The 13,589-nt window shown below is 60.6% G+C and overlaps 1 protein-coding gene across 2 annotated transcripts in view; it reads right to left on the bottom strand.

Moving 5' to 3' along the window:
- Positions 1–13,589, bottom strand: part of UNC13A (unc-13 homolog A) — a 122,300-nt gene that overhangs the window by 30,970 nt on the left and 77,741 nt on the right. For both annotated transcript variants that reach the window (XM_065578220.1, XM_065578219.1), the window contains 10 exons: positions 12,915–13,049; positions 11,739–11,872; positions 11,384–11,469; positions 8,450–8,576; positions 6,152–6,248; positions 4,832–4,975; positions 3,841–3,924; positions 1,830–1,907; positions 1,307–1,395; positions 827–979 (listed from right to left, as the gene is read on the bottom strand). In XM_065578220.1, coding sequence (XP_065434292.1) covers positions 827–979; positions 1,307–1,395; positions 1,830–1,907; positions 3,841–3,924; positions 4,832–4,975; positions 6,152–6,248; positions 8,450–8,576; positions 11,384–11,469; positions 11,739–11,872; positions 12,915–13,049 — 1,127 coding nt within the window. The remainder of the gene's footprint in view (positions 1–826; positions 980–1,306; positions 1,396–1,829; positions 1,908–3,840; positions 3,925–4,831; positions 4,976–6,151; positions 6,249–8,449; positions 8,577–11,383; positions 11,470–11,738; positions 11,873–12,914; positions 13,050–13,589) is intronic.

The following is a 13,589-nucleotide window of genomic DNA, read 5'->3' as shown; positions in this document are numbered from 1 at the left end:
AATTGCCGCCGCAGATCACGATCGCGGCTTTTTTTAGTTTGTTTTGGCTGCTTGGGGCGGCCAAAACCCTGGAGCCAGCCCTGGCTCTGGGCCCTGCTCCCCCTGCCAGCTGCCGGCCATGTCTGACTCCTGTGCTTTGCACTGGTGGCTCCTTCCCTCCCATGGCGGCCGAGGGCCCACCCTAGCCCTGTCCCAGCCTGTGCAGGGACGCCAGCCGCCTGAACCCCAGTGTCCCCAGCTTCTGGGCAGGGCTCTGTGCTACCCAGGGAGCAAAAGCAGCACCCGACATGGGCTCGGCCTTTTGCCAGTCTGAGGTCATGGGGATGAAAGGAACACCCGGCCCGCGGCTGTCTGCAGAGCGCCCCAGGGGGCGGGGGGCTCCCCTCGGGGCACACGGGGATGTGACGGGGAATAGCAGGGGGGACATGCCCAGGGGCAGAGAGAGGCTGTGCCCCGGGGACAGCAGGCACTAGGTGGGCACAGGGCTTGGGGTGCAGGGAGGGACCCAGTCGCTCATGAGAGCCACCCCTGGGCCCAGCAGAGCACCCCTGGCCAGGGGTAGCCACGGAGCACTGGAGACACTGCCCACTGAGCGCCACAGCTGGTCCTGCGCAGGCCTCTGGGCATAGCGGCCTAGTCACCCTGCTGATCACAGGGCACAGGACCTTCCCCTGCAGTGCCCTGCCCCCCACTGAGCCCTCCTCATTCTCCCACCCCGCAGTGCCCCCCAGCCATGCTGTACCCTCCCCACCCCGCGTACCCTTCCCAGCCCCAGCCCCCCTGCTGCGCCCCCCCCCCCCGTGCCCCCCAAGCCTCCTGCACTCACTTGCTGTCCAGAAGGTCCATGATGGGCTGCAGGACGTTGTCGGCGTCCTGAGCGACGCTGCTGCAGGCGCTGGCGGGGACGTTCCCGGTGCCCTTCACCTGGCTCAGGATGTCGCCCATCTGCTTCACGCAGTCCTCAATGTGCGGCTGGAAACTGGGCGCCACAGGGCGCAGGCAGCTCCGTGAGCAGGGCGGGGAGCCCCTCGCCAGGAACGCCCTGCTCCAGCGCCTCCCTCCCACCCCATTCCCCGGCCCTCTCCACAGCCACAGGCTCCAGGGACCCCCAGCCCTGCAGGCTCCCCGCCACTCCCGCAGCCCCAAACCCAACCGTGACCCTCGGGACTCAGCCCCAGAATCACCACACACGGAGCCTCCTTCCGAACAGGAGCAGAACCCGAGCCTGTGCTTTGTACCCGAAGATTTATACCCCTCCCGCCAGGCCCTCTCCCCGGCAACCCCTGGGCCCCTCTGCCCGGCGTACCTGGTGGCAAAAACTCTGCTGAGCTCATCCAGGACATTGTTGAGTTTCACCTGCAGCTCCTTCAGGATGTCGCTGGCCTCGGCGTCCAGCTGCAAGGGGGGACGTGCCTGGTTAACAGACAGACTGCCCCTCTGCGGGCAGCGCGTGACACTCGGGGGCTGCGCAGGCCACGGGAGCCCGTGGTCCCAAGAACACTCCCAGAATGCACTGGGCAGCAAGGACCGAGTCCGTCTCGGGTGGAAGCTGGCGTGAAAGCCGGGTGAGGACAGAAGCTGCCCATGGATTGCTGGCAGTGTGCTGGGTCGCTCACAGCACGGCAAGACGGCACTCCTGCCCAGGGGCCAGGAGACGGGGGCCACTGCATTGCCATGCCCTGGGGGCCAGCGGCACCCCGCTGGGGGTGGGGGATCCCACCAGACTGGGACGTACCACTGCGGAGCCTCACTATGGGGCCTTTAAACTTCGGGGCATGCCCCCTCCAGGGGCCCAGCCGCAGGAGAGAGCAGGGCGTCCCGGTACAAACCTCCTTCCCCCCCATGGCTTCAAACATCTTCTCCAACTGGACACGGAGCTGCTGAATGTTGTTCATCAGGATACAGGGCTAGAGGGGGACCGGATGGAGAGGTGGTTAGCGGGGGACGCTTGCACCCTACTGGCTGCAATCACAGCAGTGGGGAACACAGCAACGGCCAGACCTGCTCAGACCCAAGTCCAGCTCCCTGGATCCTGTCTCTGATAGTGGCCAGCAGGCATGGTGGGGTAGGCTGCCCCACATCTGATCTCCGGGTCTCTAGTAGTTAGAGCCTGGTTGAAGCCCTGAAGATTCATCATCCACCCCCCAGCCAACTCTTGGGCTAGCGTTAACTATGAACCCTCGGGCCCGTGTCTGCATGCCTGAGCCCGGGTGATTTCACTGCCCAGGCGGGTGGGGACCTCCCCCGCTCCTTAGATCACGTTAGAGATGCGGGGCAGAGAGGTCACAGCACGGCTGCCCCCCCCGAGGGATCTATAGCCACATTAGCCACCTGGCTAAGTGGCCATATGCCAGAAGCACTGAGCCCCCTCAGTGCTCATTGATTTCACTGGGGATTGGGGTGCGCAGCACCTGGAGACCTCGCTGCAGGATTTAGGGGCCCAGCAGAAGGCCTCCAAACTTTGGAGCGAGAGCTGGAGAGTCGGCCGCAGAGCAGGGGGCAGATGGGGATCTCCCAATTCCCAGCGCTGTTGGGGGGGCATGGCTCGGGAATCCCGTCCCAGGGGGGTGAGGAGGTGGAACGGTCAGCGTGGGAGCGTTTTCCAGAAGAGGTTTCTCAGCCCATGTGACTTGATGGGAGGGAGGAGGGGAGGGGCTCTGGCCTGAGCCAGCAGCTCCATCTCCAGTCACAGGAGCCCCCAAACTCCACATCCCACCTTCATCCAGCTCCCCAGCTACACTGGCTCGCCTTGTGACACTCCCAGGAGAGGCCCGGTGCTCCCCGGTCATGAGAGCAAGGCACCCAGGGCTGGATCTCCCAGCTCTCTGGCCCTGCTTGGAAACCCCAGGCGCTCGCTGGCCGGGGGGCAGGGTCACTGTTCCACCCATTCGTCTAGCCAGCCTGACATTTTAGCCACTGGGCCGAATCCCCCCCGTGCAGAACTCTAGCGAAGCCAATGGAGTTACGCCACGGGGTGAACTTGGCCTGCGGGTGCGAGGATGCAAACTCCCCTAGAGTGTGCAGGTGGGATCGAGCTACCACCCAGCTGGCCTGACAGCGGCGCCTTCAATGCCCCAGAGCCCGCTCTGAGCTGGGGGCGGGTCTGCCAGTTCCATCGGAGTCCATGGAGTGACTCCAGAGTCACCCTGGTACGGCAGAGCACTCTGACCCCCCGGGTCTGACTCCACTCTCCTTTACGCCAGCTTTACATCATGGAACTCAACGGACTCCTACTTTATACCAGCGCCAGTAGGAGAAATGGGCCCCCCCATATCTAGAGATCTCTTTGCCGGATTAAAGAGAGCGTGTCTCATGGGTGAGGAATGGGGCTGCCCCGTGACGCCTTTGTACGCCCGTGCCTGGGCATGAAACGTGACTTGTGGGGGGGTTGGATGGGTGGGTAAGCATGCATCAGTGTGTACCGTGGGCCTGGCTGTGCCCATCCAGCAGGGGGAGCTGTGGCGCTGGGGCCCGGGTGCAGATCTAGAGCTCCCCAGACTCTGGTGGGGTTTGGATAGGATGGGCTTTGGTTCTGCCCATTGGAGAGACAGGTTGCCAAGTTCAGAACCCTGTGTGGATCCAAAGTGTCCCAGGGGTTCGGAGCCAGCCTGGCAGAATCACTCCTGGGAACGGGTGCCCCAGAGCATCCTGCAAATAGCAGAGACGGGGCCTTTCAAGGCAGCCACCGGAGAAGAGAGAGGAGAGGGAGGGTGCAGAGGAGACGGGCGCTAATTGCTTCCGGGAGGTCTGGTGGCATCGGTGGCATGGCGACACCGCGGCAGAGAGTGGCCCCGCCAATCGGAAGGCAAGAGAGCAAGGTAGGAGGAGGGGATACGTCACCACTTTCTCCTTCTCCTTGGAGCAGTACAAAGCAAAATCCTTGGAGATGATCTCGGCGTACTGCAGCAGCACGTTGCTGATGGTCTGCAGGCAGGAGAGGCCAGGCCGGGTCGGGGGCAGAGCAGAGCAGAGCGAGCGAGCGGCAAAGGAAGGCAAGGCAAGAGAAAAGGAAAGGAACGAGACTGTGAAATCCAGATTTGGTCTGAAATAAACTGCCTGAGGATCGCTCTGGGCCGACGAAGCTGCAAACTGAACTCCAGGGAACAAAACGGCCCCGTTGTGTGTCAGTGCTGTGCATAGGTGTGACTGTCGGGGTGGGGGGCATGTCAATGGGGATGCTGCCACCCCCCTATTCCCACTCTTGGCCCCCCACAACTTTCTGTTATACAAGACCTGAATTAACCCCATAAAATCCCATTCCCTGCCCCAGGAGGAGGCGCTGGAGATAGGTGTGGGCAGGAGGCACCTCCTGGAGCTGCCGTTCCTCCCCAGCACCAGCGCTTCAGGTTTCCATGGCTGGCACATGGCACACGGAGGGGCCCTGGGACAGGAGCACATTGCACATCACTTTGGTCCAGCGAGGCGATGTGCTGACATGGGGCAGGCGACGCAGTGCTCAGCTCCCTTCCAGGCTGGGGTCACTCCGTGGAAGTGTGAGTCACCGGAGTCAAGCCTGCAGTGTTTAATTAATCCAGGAGCTAGCGAGCCCGGGGTAACCGCAGGGTTTGCCTGGGTCCAGCAGCCTCAACAAAGAATCCCCTTTAGTTACAATACAGCCCGGTCCTATGCCTTCTCCACCCTGCAGTCCCAGGTGCCCAGCTCTGGTACTGGCCAGGTGAGCAGCATGTCGGCGCCCGGACGATTGAACGGGTGCAGATGCGGCTGCAGCTGAGGCCTGGCTCTGTGTAAGCTGGGACCATTGTCATTCCGGGGTGGGGATCACAGCAGTGTAAACACAAGGTTGGACCCAGCGTGTCCCCTGGCCCCTCACCTTGGCAAACCTCCGCATGTAGTGCCCGACGATCTGCGGGTCGGGGCACTCCAGCTTCTTGATGATCTCAAAGCTCTGGTTCAGCTGGGAGAAGACGTCCACCACGGAGCAGGAGAAGAGAGCGTGCTCAGAGGTTTGCTGGAACTGTGGCAGGAGACAGGGGGAGCAGAGCATAGGAAAGAACAGGTTATTTTCTGGGCTCAGAGCTAGAGCCCAGGGCCTGGGTGATGTGTCACAGACGCAGCTGCTGCGCTGCCTTTACGTTCTGCCTTCATCTGAGCATCTCAAAGCATTTTGCGAAGGCAGGTGAGTATCCCATTGTATAGATGGGGAAACCGAGGCACAGAGCAGGGCTGTGACTGGCCCAAGGTCACACAGGTGTCAGGAGCAAAGTTGGAAATAGAACCCAGGGATCCCTATTCCCAGTTCCCTATTCAGATCAAGGCTTCTCTCTTCATAAAACCGGCTGCCAAGCTTGGCTTCCTCCAAATGGCCAGGCCCTGCACGCTGACGCTACCAGGCTCCTGGCCATGTGCTTGCTGCTGCCTGGTTCCAGTTGGAGGATCAGAAATAACCGGGAGAGAGCCCCTCCTGCAGCATGTCCAGCACTGCCCGGCCCAGCAGGGACCCAGAAGTGCATTCAGGGTGGGAGGGATAGCTCAGTGGTTTGAGCATTGGCCTGCTAAACTCAGGGTTGTGAGTTCAATCCTTGAGGGGGCCACTTAGGGATCTGGGGCAAAAATCAGTACTTGGTCCTGCTAGTGAAGGCAGGGGGCTGGACTTTCAGGGTCCCTTCCAGTTCTAGGAGATAGGATATCTCCAATGAAAAACAGCCAGGGGTGGGGATTAACTGGTCTCTAACCACGCATGGCCTGGGTCCGACTCCTGTTCTGGGGGATGGCCTCGGTCAGTTCTCTCGAAGTTTCCCTCTCCAGCTGTCACTGGCTTTGCCAAGGTGCCTGTTCCATGGCACCGGCGGGGGTAGGTTGGCTGGTTTCCCGCCCCACGGGGCAGAGGGGCTCTGGTGCCGGTGGGTGAATATGGCTGTTTTTAAGGCAGCTCAGGTACTGACATACACGTGCCCCCCCTCGTTCCCACGGGGAGGTGGAGCCCCAGCCTGCAAGGGCTGTCCTGACAGACGGCTACATTCGGAGGGCTGGACGCTCTGCTCGCTCCCCCCGAGGGAAACCCCAGTGCACTACACCCGCGGGAGGGGAGAACCAGGCTCCTAGAATGGCGACTCAACGCCTGGGCTAGACTCGAGCCCACCCCCCGGGGGGCGGACATCCCTCCGGGTCACTTTTCGGCTGTATACCCTACCCCGTCCTTCTTGTCCCGCTCCAGCGCTCCATGCAGGAAATCCCGGGACACCTCCTCGTTTTCATCCAGCCACTGGATAACAAAAGGCTCAAACCAGCTGGAAGAGAAAGAGACGGGGAGATGGGGCAGCGGGAGAGGGGCTCACGTCCCTGCTGTTTGGAATAACACTCCAACAAGCTCACGAGAGGGAAGGGGAAAGAGGTCGGTTTGATGCGCTATGCGGTCTGCACTCGGCATCTGGCCCACACAGACCACACGGCAGAGGGGTTCCCAGCCAGCGTCTGCCCTCTGTTATCCATTTACTCCACTGGCTTCCAATCCATCGGGCCGGCTTCTCCTCTTCCACCCATGATCCCACTGAGCCCAGGTCTGCCCTCCCCGGGATAACGCGGGGCAGCTCCACTGCGGGCCACGGGGACTGCGCTCACGTGGGCAGAAAGACAGTTGTGCCCAGTGGCGTCTCTGGAGCTGTTCCTGATTTACACCGGGGACAATGAGAGGGGAATCCGGCCCGTGTCCCATCACTCTGATTCAGCACCTCTGACAATCCGGCCTCCCGCATTCGACCCTGGGCCTGCTCACCCCGCTCTGCCCACAGAACGCTGCGTGGGCCTAGTGCTGCTGCCTGGTCCTCCTTGCATGGGGTCAAAATCAGAAATCAGAATCCATCTCCTGAAGCACACCTGGCGCCTGGCCTCGGTCCCTTCCCAAAGCGCACTGAGACACACCTCGGCTCTGCTACAGAGGTGGGAGCCCCAGCTCCCTTGGGAGGCAGCTTCTGGGGCCAGGCGCTCCCCTGCCCCCTCTGAACAGGCACGTGGGCTTGGAAGACACTCTTAACCCCTGCTCGCAAGCCCCGTCAGCGGGAAACAGACAGTAGCCGGGCTGGCCACTCAGTGCCGCGGTCACCTAGGGAAGGACAAGTCCTGGCCCCCCGTGTGTATGGAGTTTTGTCTGTCTCCCAGGCCCCCGGAGCGCTAAGGAACCCACGTGCTGAGGACATCAAGCCTTTCGCTGCTGGAGTGAAATACTAGCGTAGCACTGACCCACTGGGAGATCAACCGGAGCATGAAGCTTCCTGACTGTCCCCCTGAGCACGCCTGCGGAGCCTTATCAGCGGATAACTAAGAGAGCCTCGTTCGGAGCCCGGCTGGGAGTGGGTGCCAGAGGGGAAGCCGGTCCCCAGGATCCCAGAGGAGGTGGGTGTTGGTTTTCTGTCTTCCCTTCCGGCTGAGCTGCAGATCACAAACCCACCAGAGCAGGCAGGAGAGTGAGATGCAGGCCCGGCGTTTAATTACAGCCATTGAGCCCTCGGGCCCCTGCATTTCCCGCTGACGGGAGGGAGCCTGCTGGGACTGGGTAACACCCGGAGCACAGTCAGAAAGGCTGAAAGAGCGCCGGGAACACACGGCAGCAGCCCAGAAACCGGCCGGCTCTGGACTTGCCAAGCACAAGGTGATAAACGCTTCTGGTGCCTGCTCAGCCCCAGGGTGACCCGCCCGCGATGCTAGATGTGTGTTTGGGGGGCCAGCCCTTCCCACCACTCCTGCGATCCGCGGAGCGCAGGCATGTCGCCTCAAGCTAATTCCAGCTCCTGCTCCGAGCGCAGCCGGACCCTTAGTGGGGAGGAAGGAGGGCGAGGAAGGGAAGGGGAGCGAGCAAATGGAGGGGTGAAGAGCAGAAGGGAGGAGGTCGGTATGACAGAGGCACAGGGTGGTAAGATCCTGCTCCTCCCTCCTTCCTCTCCCCCCCACTGACTGCAAGGGGAGAGGACACCCAGTGTTAGACGTGCGTGGGGTGACTGTATTTCCCAAAGTGAAAAGAGGACGTGTGGTCACCCTAGATGTGCGCCTTGCCCAATGCCTCAATCCAACTGCCTCCCCCCCCGGAGTGCTGAGTGGCGCTGCAGAGGCCTGAGTCGCCCCCGCCTGGCACCCGGGGGTGTGCAAATGCAGCAGAGCGGAGCGTAAATGGCCACAGGAGAGGCTGGGCAGCAGAGAACCAGCCCCCGACTGCACCGCGCTCCCAGTGCCTGGGAACACACGGCAGACACTGTTGCAACCAATGTTCTGTCTTACACCCTTGTGACTTTCTTCATGAGTCCCTGAGACTTGGCCAGGCCGAAGAGCAGCTGCTAGCGTGAAGGGCACCGGCTCTGAGCCGGGGGTGCGCCCGGCTCCTTGGATTCTTCCTCCTGCTTTTAACTCCAAGGGGTCGTTCGGGAGTCCCCGGCCCCTGACCCGTCCCTGTCAGCCCCCTCCCGCTAGCTGGCCGGCCCCCTGCAGCGCCAGGACTTACGCGGGGTATTCGGGGACACGGCTCTTGAAGGCAGGGAGCTCGGTCACATACTCGTTATAAAGCCATTTCACTTTGAAGTGCAGGTTCATGTAGTCAGCACTTTTACACAGGCGATGCTTGTCATGCTCTGCAGAGGAGGGGAGAGAGGGAGGTCATAGGGGTCACCCCCCCCCCCGCTGCTCATCCGCCCTCGGGCTGAATCCCAAAGCTCTGGCGCAGGCTAAGCTCCCCGGGACCCATCCCGAGAGGTGCGGGCCAGGCTCAGTGCCTGGAAGGAGGGAGGTCAGGGGGCTCGGTGCAGCGGGAGCTGTGCTAGGGACTCGGGGGGTGGGGGCACTCCCAGGCTGGAAATCCCCCTGCCCCACAGGCTGCCAGCCTGGGCACAGCGGAGAGCGGCCATTGGCCAACAGGCCGGCAGGGAGCCACAGACTCACTCCGGTTCCTTCCCAGGGTGGAGTTCGACCCAGCGCTGTGCTCCTGGAGGGGCTAGAACAGCTGCCCCCAGCCTGTGAGCGGGGGAGTCACCGCCCAGCGAGAGATGGGAGGGGCTCACCACCTGCCCGGCGCATTGGGGGAAGGGGAAGAGGCCACAGTGCAGTGAGGACTGCGCAGCTGAGAGAAGAGAGGCCTGAGGGGAGGGGGGGATATGACAGGGCTACGAAATCATGAATGGTGCAGAGAAAGTGACTAGGGAAGTGTGTTTACCTTTCGCACAATACAAAAACCAGGGGTCGCCTGAGGACATTAGTAGGCAGTGGGTTTCGTATAAACAAGAGGGAGGTACCTTTTCACACAGTGCACGATTAACCTGTGGAACTCATTGCCAGGGGACGTTGTGAAGGCCAAAAGTATGACTGGGCTCAAAACAGAACTGGGTAAGTTCCTGGAGGATAGATCCATCAATGGCTATTAGCCAAGATGGTCAGGGACGCAACCCCATGCTCGGGGCGACCCCAAACCTCTGACTGCCAGAAGTCGAGAGGGGAAGATGGGGTAGATCATTCCAACTGCCCTACTCTGTACACTCCCCTGAAAACTCTGGTACAGGCCACTGTGGGAGACAGGATACTGGACAAGATGGCCCATGGTCTGCCCCAGTCTGGCAGCTCTGCTGTTCTTATGATCATGGTCTATAAGGCCCAGATCTGCCAAGGTATTTCCACTGGAGTCAATGGATGGTAGGAGCGAGGACGTGGGCTAAGCACCTAACTGGGGAAAGAGATCTGACGGCAGGGGCCCTTTCAGCTAGTGGATAAAGGCCCGAGCCTAACGAAGCCCGATGGCTGGAGGATGAGGCTAGGAAAACACAGACTGGAAACAAGGGGCAAATTCTTAACAGGAAGAAGCAGCTTCCCCAGCTACCATCATCAGCTCTTGGGGTCTTTAAATCGAGCCTGGGTGCCTTTCTGAAGCTGTTCTGAGGTTCAGCCGTGGGTTTGGTAGGATCACTGGATGGAAGAGGGCAGAGTGAGTCGACAGTGTGCCCTTGTTGCCAAGAAGGCTAACGGCATTTTGGGCTGTATAAGTAGGGGCATTGCCAGCAGATCGAGGAACGTGATCGTTCCCCTCTATTCGACATTGGTGAGGCCTCATCTGGAGTACTGTGTCCAGTTTTGGGCCCCACACTACAAGAAGGATTTGGAAAAATTGGAAAGAGTCCAGCGGAGGGCAACAAAAATGATTAGGGGGCTGGAGCACATGACTTATGAGGAGAGGCTGAGGGAACTGGGATTGTTTAGTCTGCAGAAGAGAAGAGTGAGGGGGGATTAGATAGCAGCCATCAACTACCTGAAGGGGGGATCCAAAGAGGATGGAGCTCGGCTGTTCTCAGTGGTGGCAGATGACAGAACAAGGAGCAATGGTCTCATGGGGGAGGTTTAGGTTGGATATTAGGAAACACTATTTCACTAGGAGGGTGGTGAAGCACTGGAATGGGTTCCCTAGGGAGGTGGTGGGATCTTCTTCCTTAGAGGTTTTTAAGGCCCGGCTTGACAAAGCCCTGGGTGGGATGATTTAGTTGGGGTTGGTCCTGCTTTGAGCAGGGGGTTGGACTAGATTCCTCCGGAGGTCTCTTCCAGCCGGATATTCTATGATTCTATGAACAGCCGCTCCACTGCAGGAATCCCTGGGGAAGGCTCTGCAGGAGGTCGGACTAGATGACTTGGACTCCATAAAGGCTAAGGCACCTTAGCTAGCCAGTGACTGGCTGCCCTGGTGTTTGCCTGATGCACAGGTCTCCACGCAGGAGAGGAGCCGGGGACGGGGGCTTGGCCCACCCTGAGCAGTGGGTTAATGTTACTATTTTCCAAACTGAAATCATTGCAACCAGTGCAGAGAGGGAAACACGGCTGCGTTTCCCCCGGGAAGAGGCTGGGACCATTCTCCACCCCTGACCCACAGCCAGCATCATGGTGGATGCCGCTTCTTCCCAACGCCCCTTTCTCTGGTGGGTCTTGTCGTGCGTTAGCGGAGTGTGTACGTGCAGCGCTGCCCTTTGCTGGGTGCATCCGGAGCGGCTCCGCTGGCGTCCTGGGACGGTGCTGTTAGCAGAGACTCTCCGTTAGCTCGGAGAGCAGGGGAACGCGCCGCGTCCCGTCCCCATAGCGACGGCCGCACAGATCTGCAGCACGGGGACCGCGGTGGAGTTGGGGGTTGCCGGGGCTTTGGTTCGGTGAAACGGAGGCTGATCCTCCATCACCTGCCAGCGGGAGGCAGAGGAGCGACAAGATGCAGCCCTGCTCTCCATGTATCAGTATCTAATGCCTGCATCTGTAACTTTCACTCTATGCATCCGAAGAAGTGAGGTTTTTACCCACGAAAGCTTATGCCCAAATAAATCTGTTAGTCTTTAAGGTGCCACCAGACCCCTTGTTGTTTTTGTAGATACAGACTAACACGGCTACCCCCTGACACTTGAGCCCAGGAGAGACTCACCTTCCATTGCATATTTCATGTCCTGAGCAAAGAGGTTCCACATCACCTCGGCGCTGATCTTACCCACGTTCAGCTCCTGGGGGAACCTGGCAGGAAGGGAGGAAAAATGGATGAATCCAACAGCTACAGAATAAATCCCCAAACCAACGACTTCCGACTGAGAGGGACGGTCTCCCCGGTGCCCCCACGGCACAGTGCAGACCCAGGAACAGCCGCACTCACATGGGCCACCCAGGGCTTTTCCCAGGAGGCTCCACGCTTCTCCACTCAGCTCCCACCAGGCAGGAGACGGGCAGGTGACAGGAATCCCAAGCGAGGGACAAGTCCAGAACTGCCCATGGAGGCCGGTACTCACTGGTTCAGGCAGGGCGTATAGGAGTTCTTATCCTCTTCAATAATCGAAACAATCAGCGTGATGAGTTTGGACCAGAAATCCAGGTTCTTGATGCTCGGCCCCTGCTCCTCGGGGGGGACCTCGCCTTTCTTTGTCTGGGAAAAGCCCAAAGACAAGGGGAGGAACGTCTCGGGTTAATCGCGTGTGGGAATGCAGGGATTGCTGTCCCATGGGGCACAACCTCGGTTTGGTTTCCAGACGCTGAGATTTTCCTTTGGCTTGGAAATCAGCGATGGCTGTGACCTGCTAGGTCCTTTCCAGCCCATCCTCTTGGGACCAGGACAGGGCGGCTCTGACCCAGGCACAGAACCAGGCTGGGGTCCAGTCTAGGGTCAGGCTCCCCGGAGGCGCACATCTCTGCACACCTCCCCCTGGTCCCATATGGGAAACCTGGAGACTCGGGCCCCGTTCTACAACAAGCGGCTTTTCTGGGAGAGGTGATCCCAGCCGGCCAACAGGCACTCCTGGAGCCTCCTGTCCCGTGCCTCGCCTGATCCTTAAATGGGGTGACGCTCCACCGAGCCAAGGGGGGCTGCAGAGCTCCCCAGCGTGTGGGCCCCAGAGTCAGACGCTAGCTCTGGATCCAAACGAACGGGGAAAGTGCTTAGCGTCAATGGAGACAGGGATAGGGAGGGTGAGATTCACTATAGGGCTCCTGGGTGTGAGAAAGGAAGAAAGAGCGATCCAAAGGGAGGATCAAAGAGAAGGGAGGAATGGGGAAGGGAAAGGGATGCAGAATGAAGGGGGGAGAAGAAAGGCTGGGCGAGCAGTGGGGGCCCCATGCCGAACGGCGCTCGCTCTGGGTCCAGTCCTGCCAGCCTGTGATGGGCCATGTCCCCATCCCAATCAGGAGAGGGCGGACAGCTCCTCTGGGCCGAGTCCCCACCCAAGAGCCAGCCGGCGGAGCCTGGTCCAGCGGGAAGAAGCCGGTTACGGGAAGCGGGGACAGCTCCGAGGAAAGCTGCCGCAACAGGGAACTAGGAGCTGAGATTCTCGCTACCCAGAAGCTGAGAGGCTCTGCCCCGGGCAAAGGCTGATCTGGAAGTGCCCGAGGGTGCCCCCCACCCCCCGAAAGGCCCTGCCTGCCCCACGGCGGGGAGGGCGGCCAGGCGGGGCTCCGCCCCCTGCCCCACGTACCGGGTCAGTCTGGTACTCGCGGCTGTACAGCTCGTGACAGTTGTTGAAGATGTACTCGTAGGTGGAGTTGAGGCAGGCTTTCACGCAGTCCTTCACCACCTGGCTGGCCCGGGGCGGGCTCTGCAGCTCCTGCACCTGTGGGAGGGGGAAGGGAGACACGGTCACGCTTTGCCACGGCCGCCACCCGAGACGGCCTCGCTGCCTGGAAAAGAAAACCCACGTCGCCGGGAGCTCAGGCAGTGCCAGGCGTTGGCTCTTGGCTGCCAGGGGAGGGACACCAGACAGCAGGTGTCACTAGGGAAGCTGCCATGGGATGCATCACAGGCCGCCCGAGTCACACAAGGAGCCTCAGTCAGTGCCCACGTCCCTAGTGCCAGCCCTGGGCTGCCTGCCCGGAGCAGGACGCCCCCCGGGGTGAGAAATCCCACTCCTTCTGAGCCGGCAAGGCAGAGCCCTGGCATGGGGCTGCTGTCACTTCCAGGATCTCTAGATGCCATTCGACAGAAGCGCTGTTATTACCAGTGAACTCCATGGTGGTTCGTGTTGGATTTCAGTACACAGGATGGGCAATTAATTAAGCTAATTAATATGCGGCACAGTTCCTCAGCTGCATTCTGGAAGCAGAGGGATCCCAGGCCAAGTGGCTGCTCCTTTGGGAGCTGGGGGATCTCTCTC

This window comes from Chrysemys picta, chromosome 25, assembly GCF_011386835.1.
Source record: "Chrysemys picta bellii isolate R12L10 chromosome 25, ASM1138683v2, whole genome shotgun sequence".
NCBI lineage: Eukaryota > Metazoa > Chordata > Testudines > Emydidae > Chrysemys > Chrysemys picta.
The sequence above is the reverse complement of the archived record's forward strand: the minus strand, read 5'-3'. Positions and strand labels throughout refer to the sequence as shown.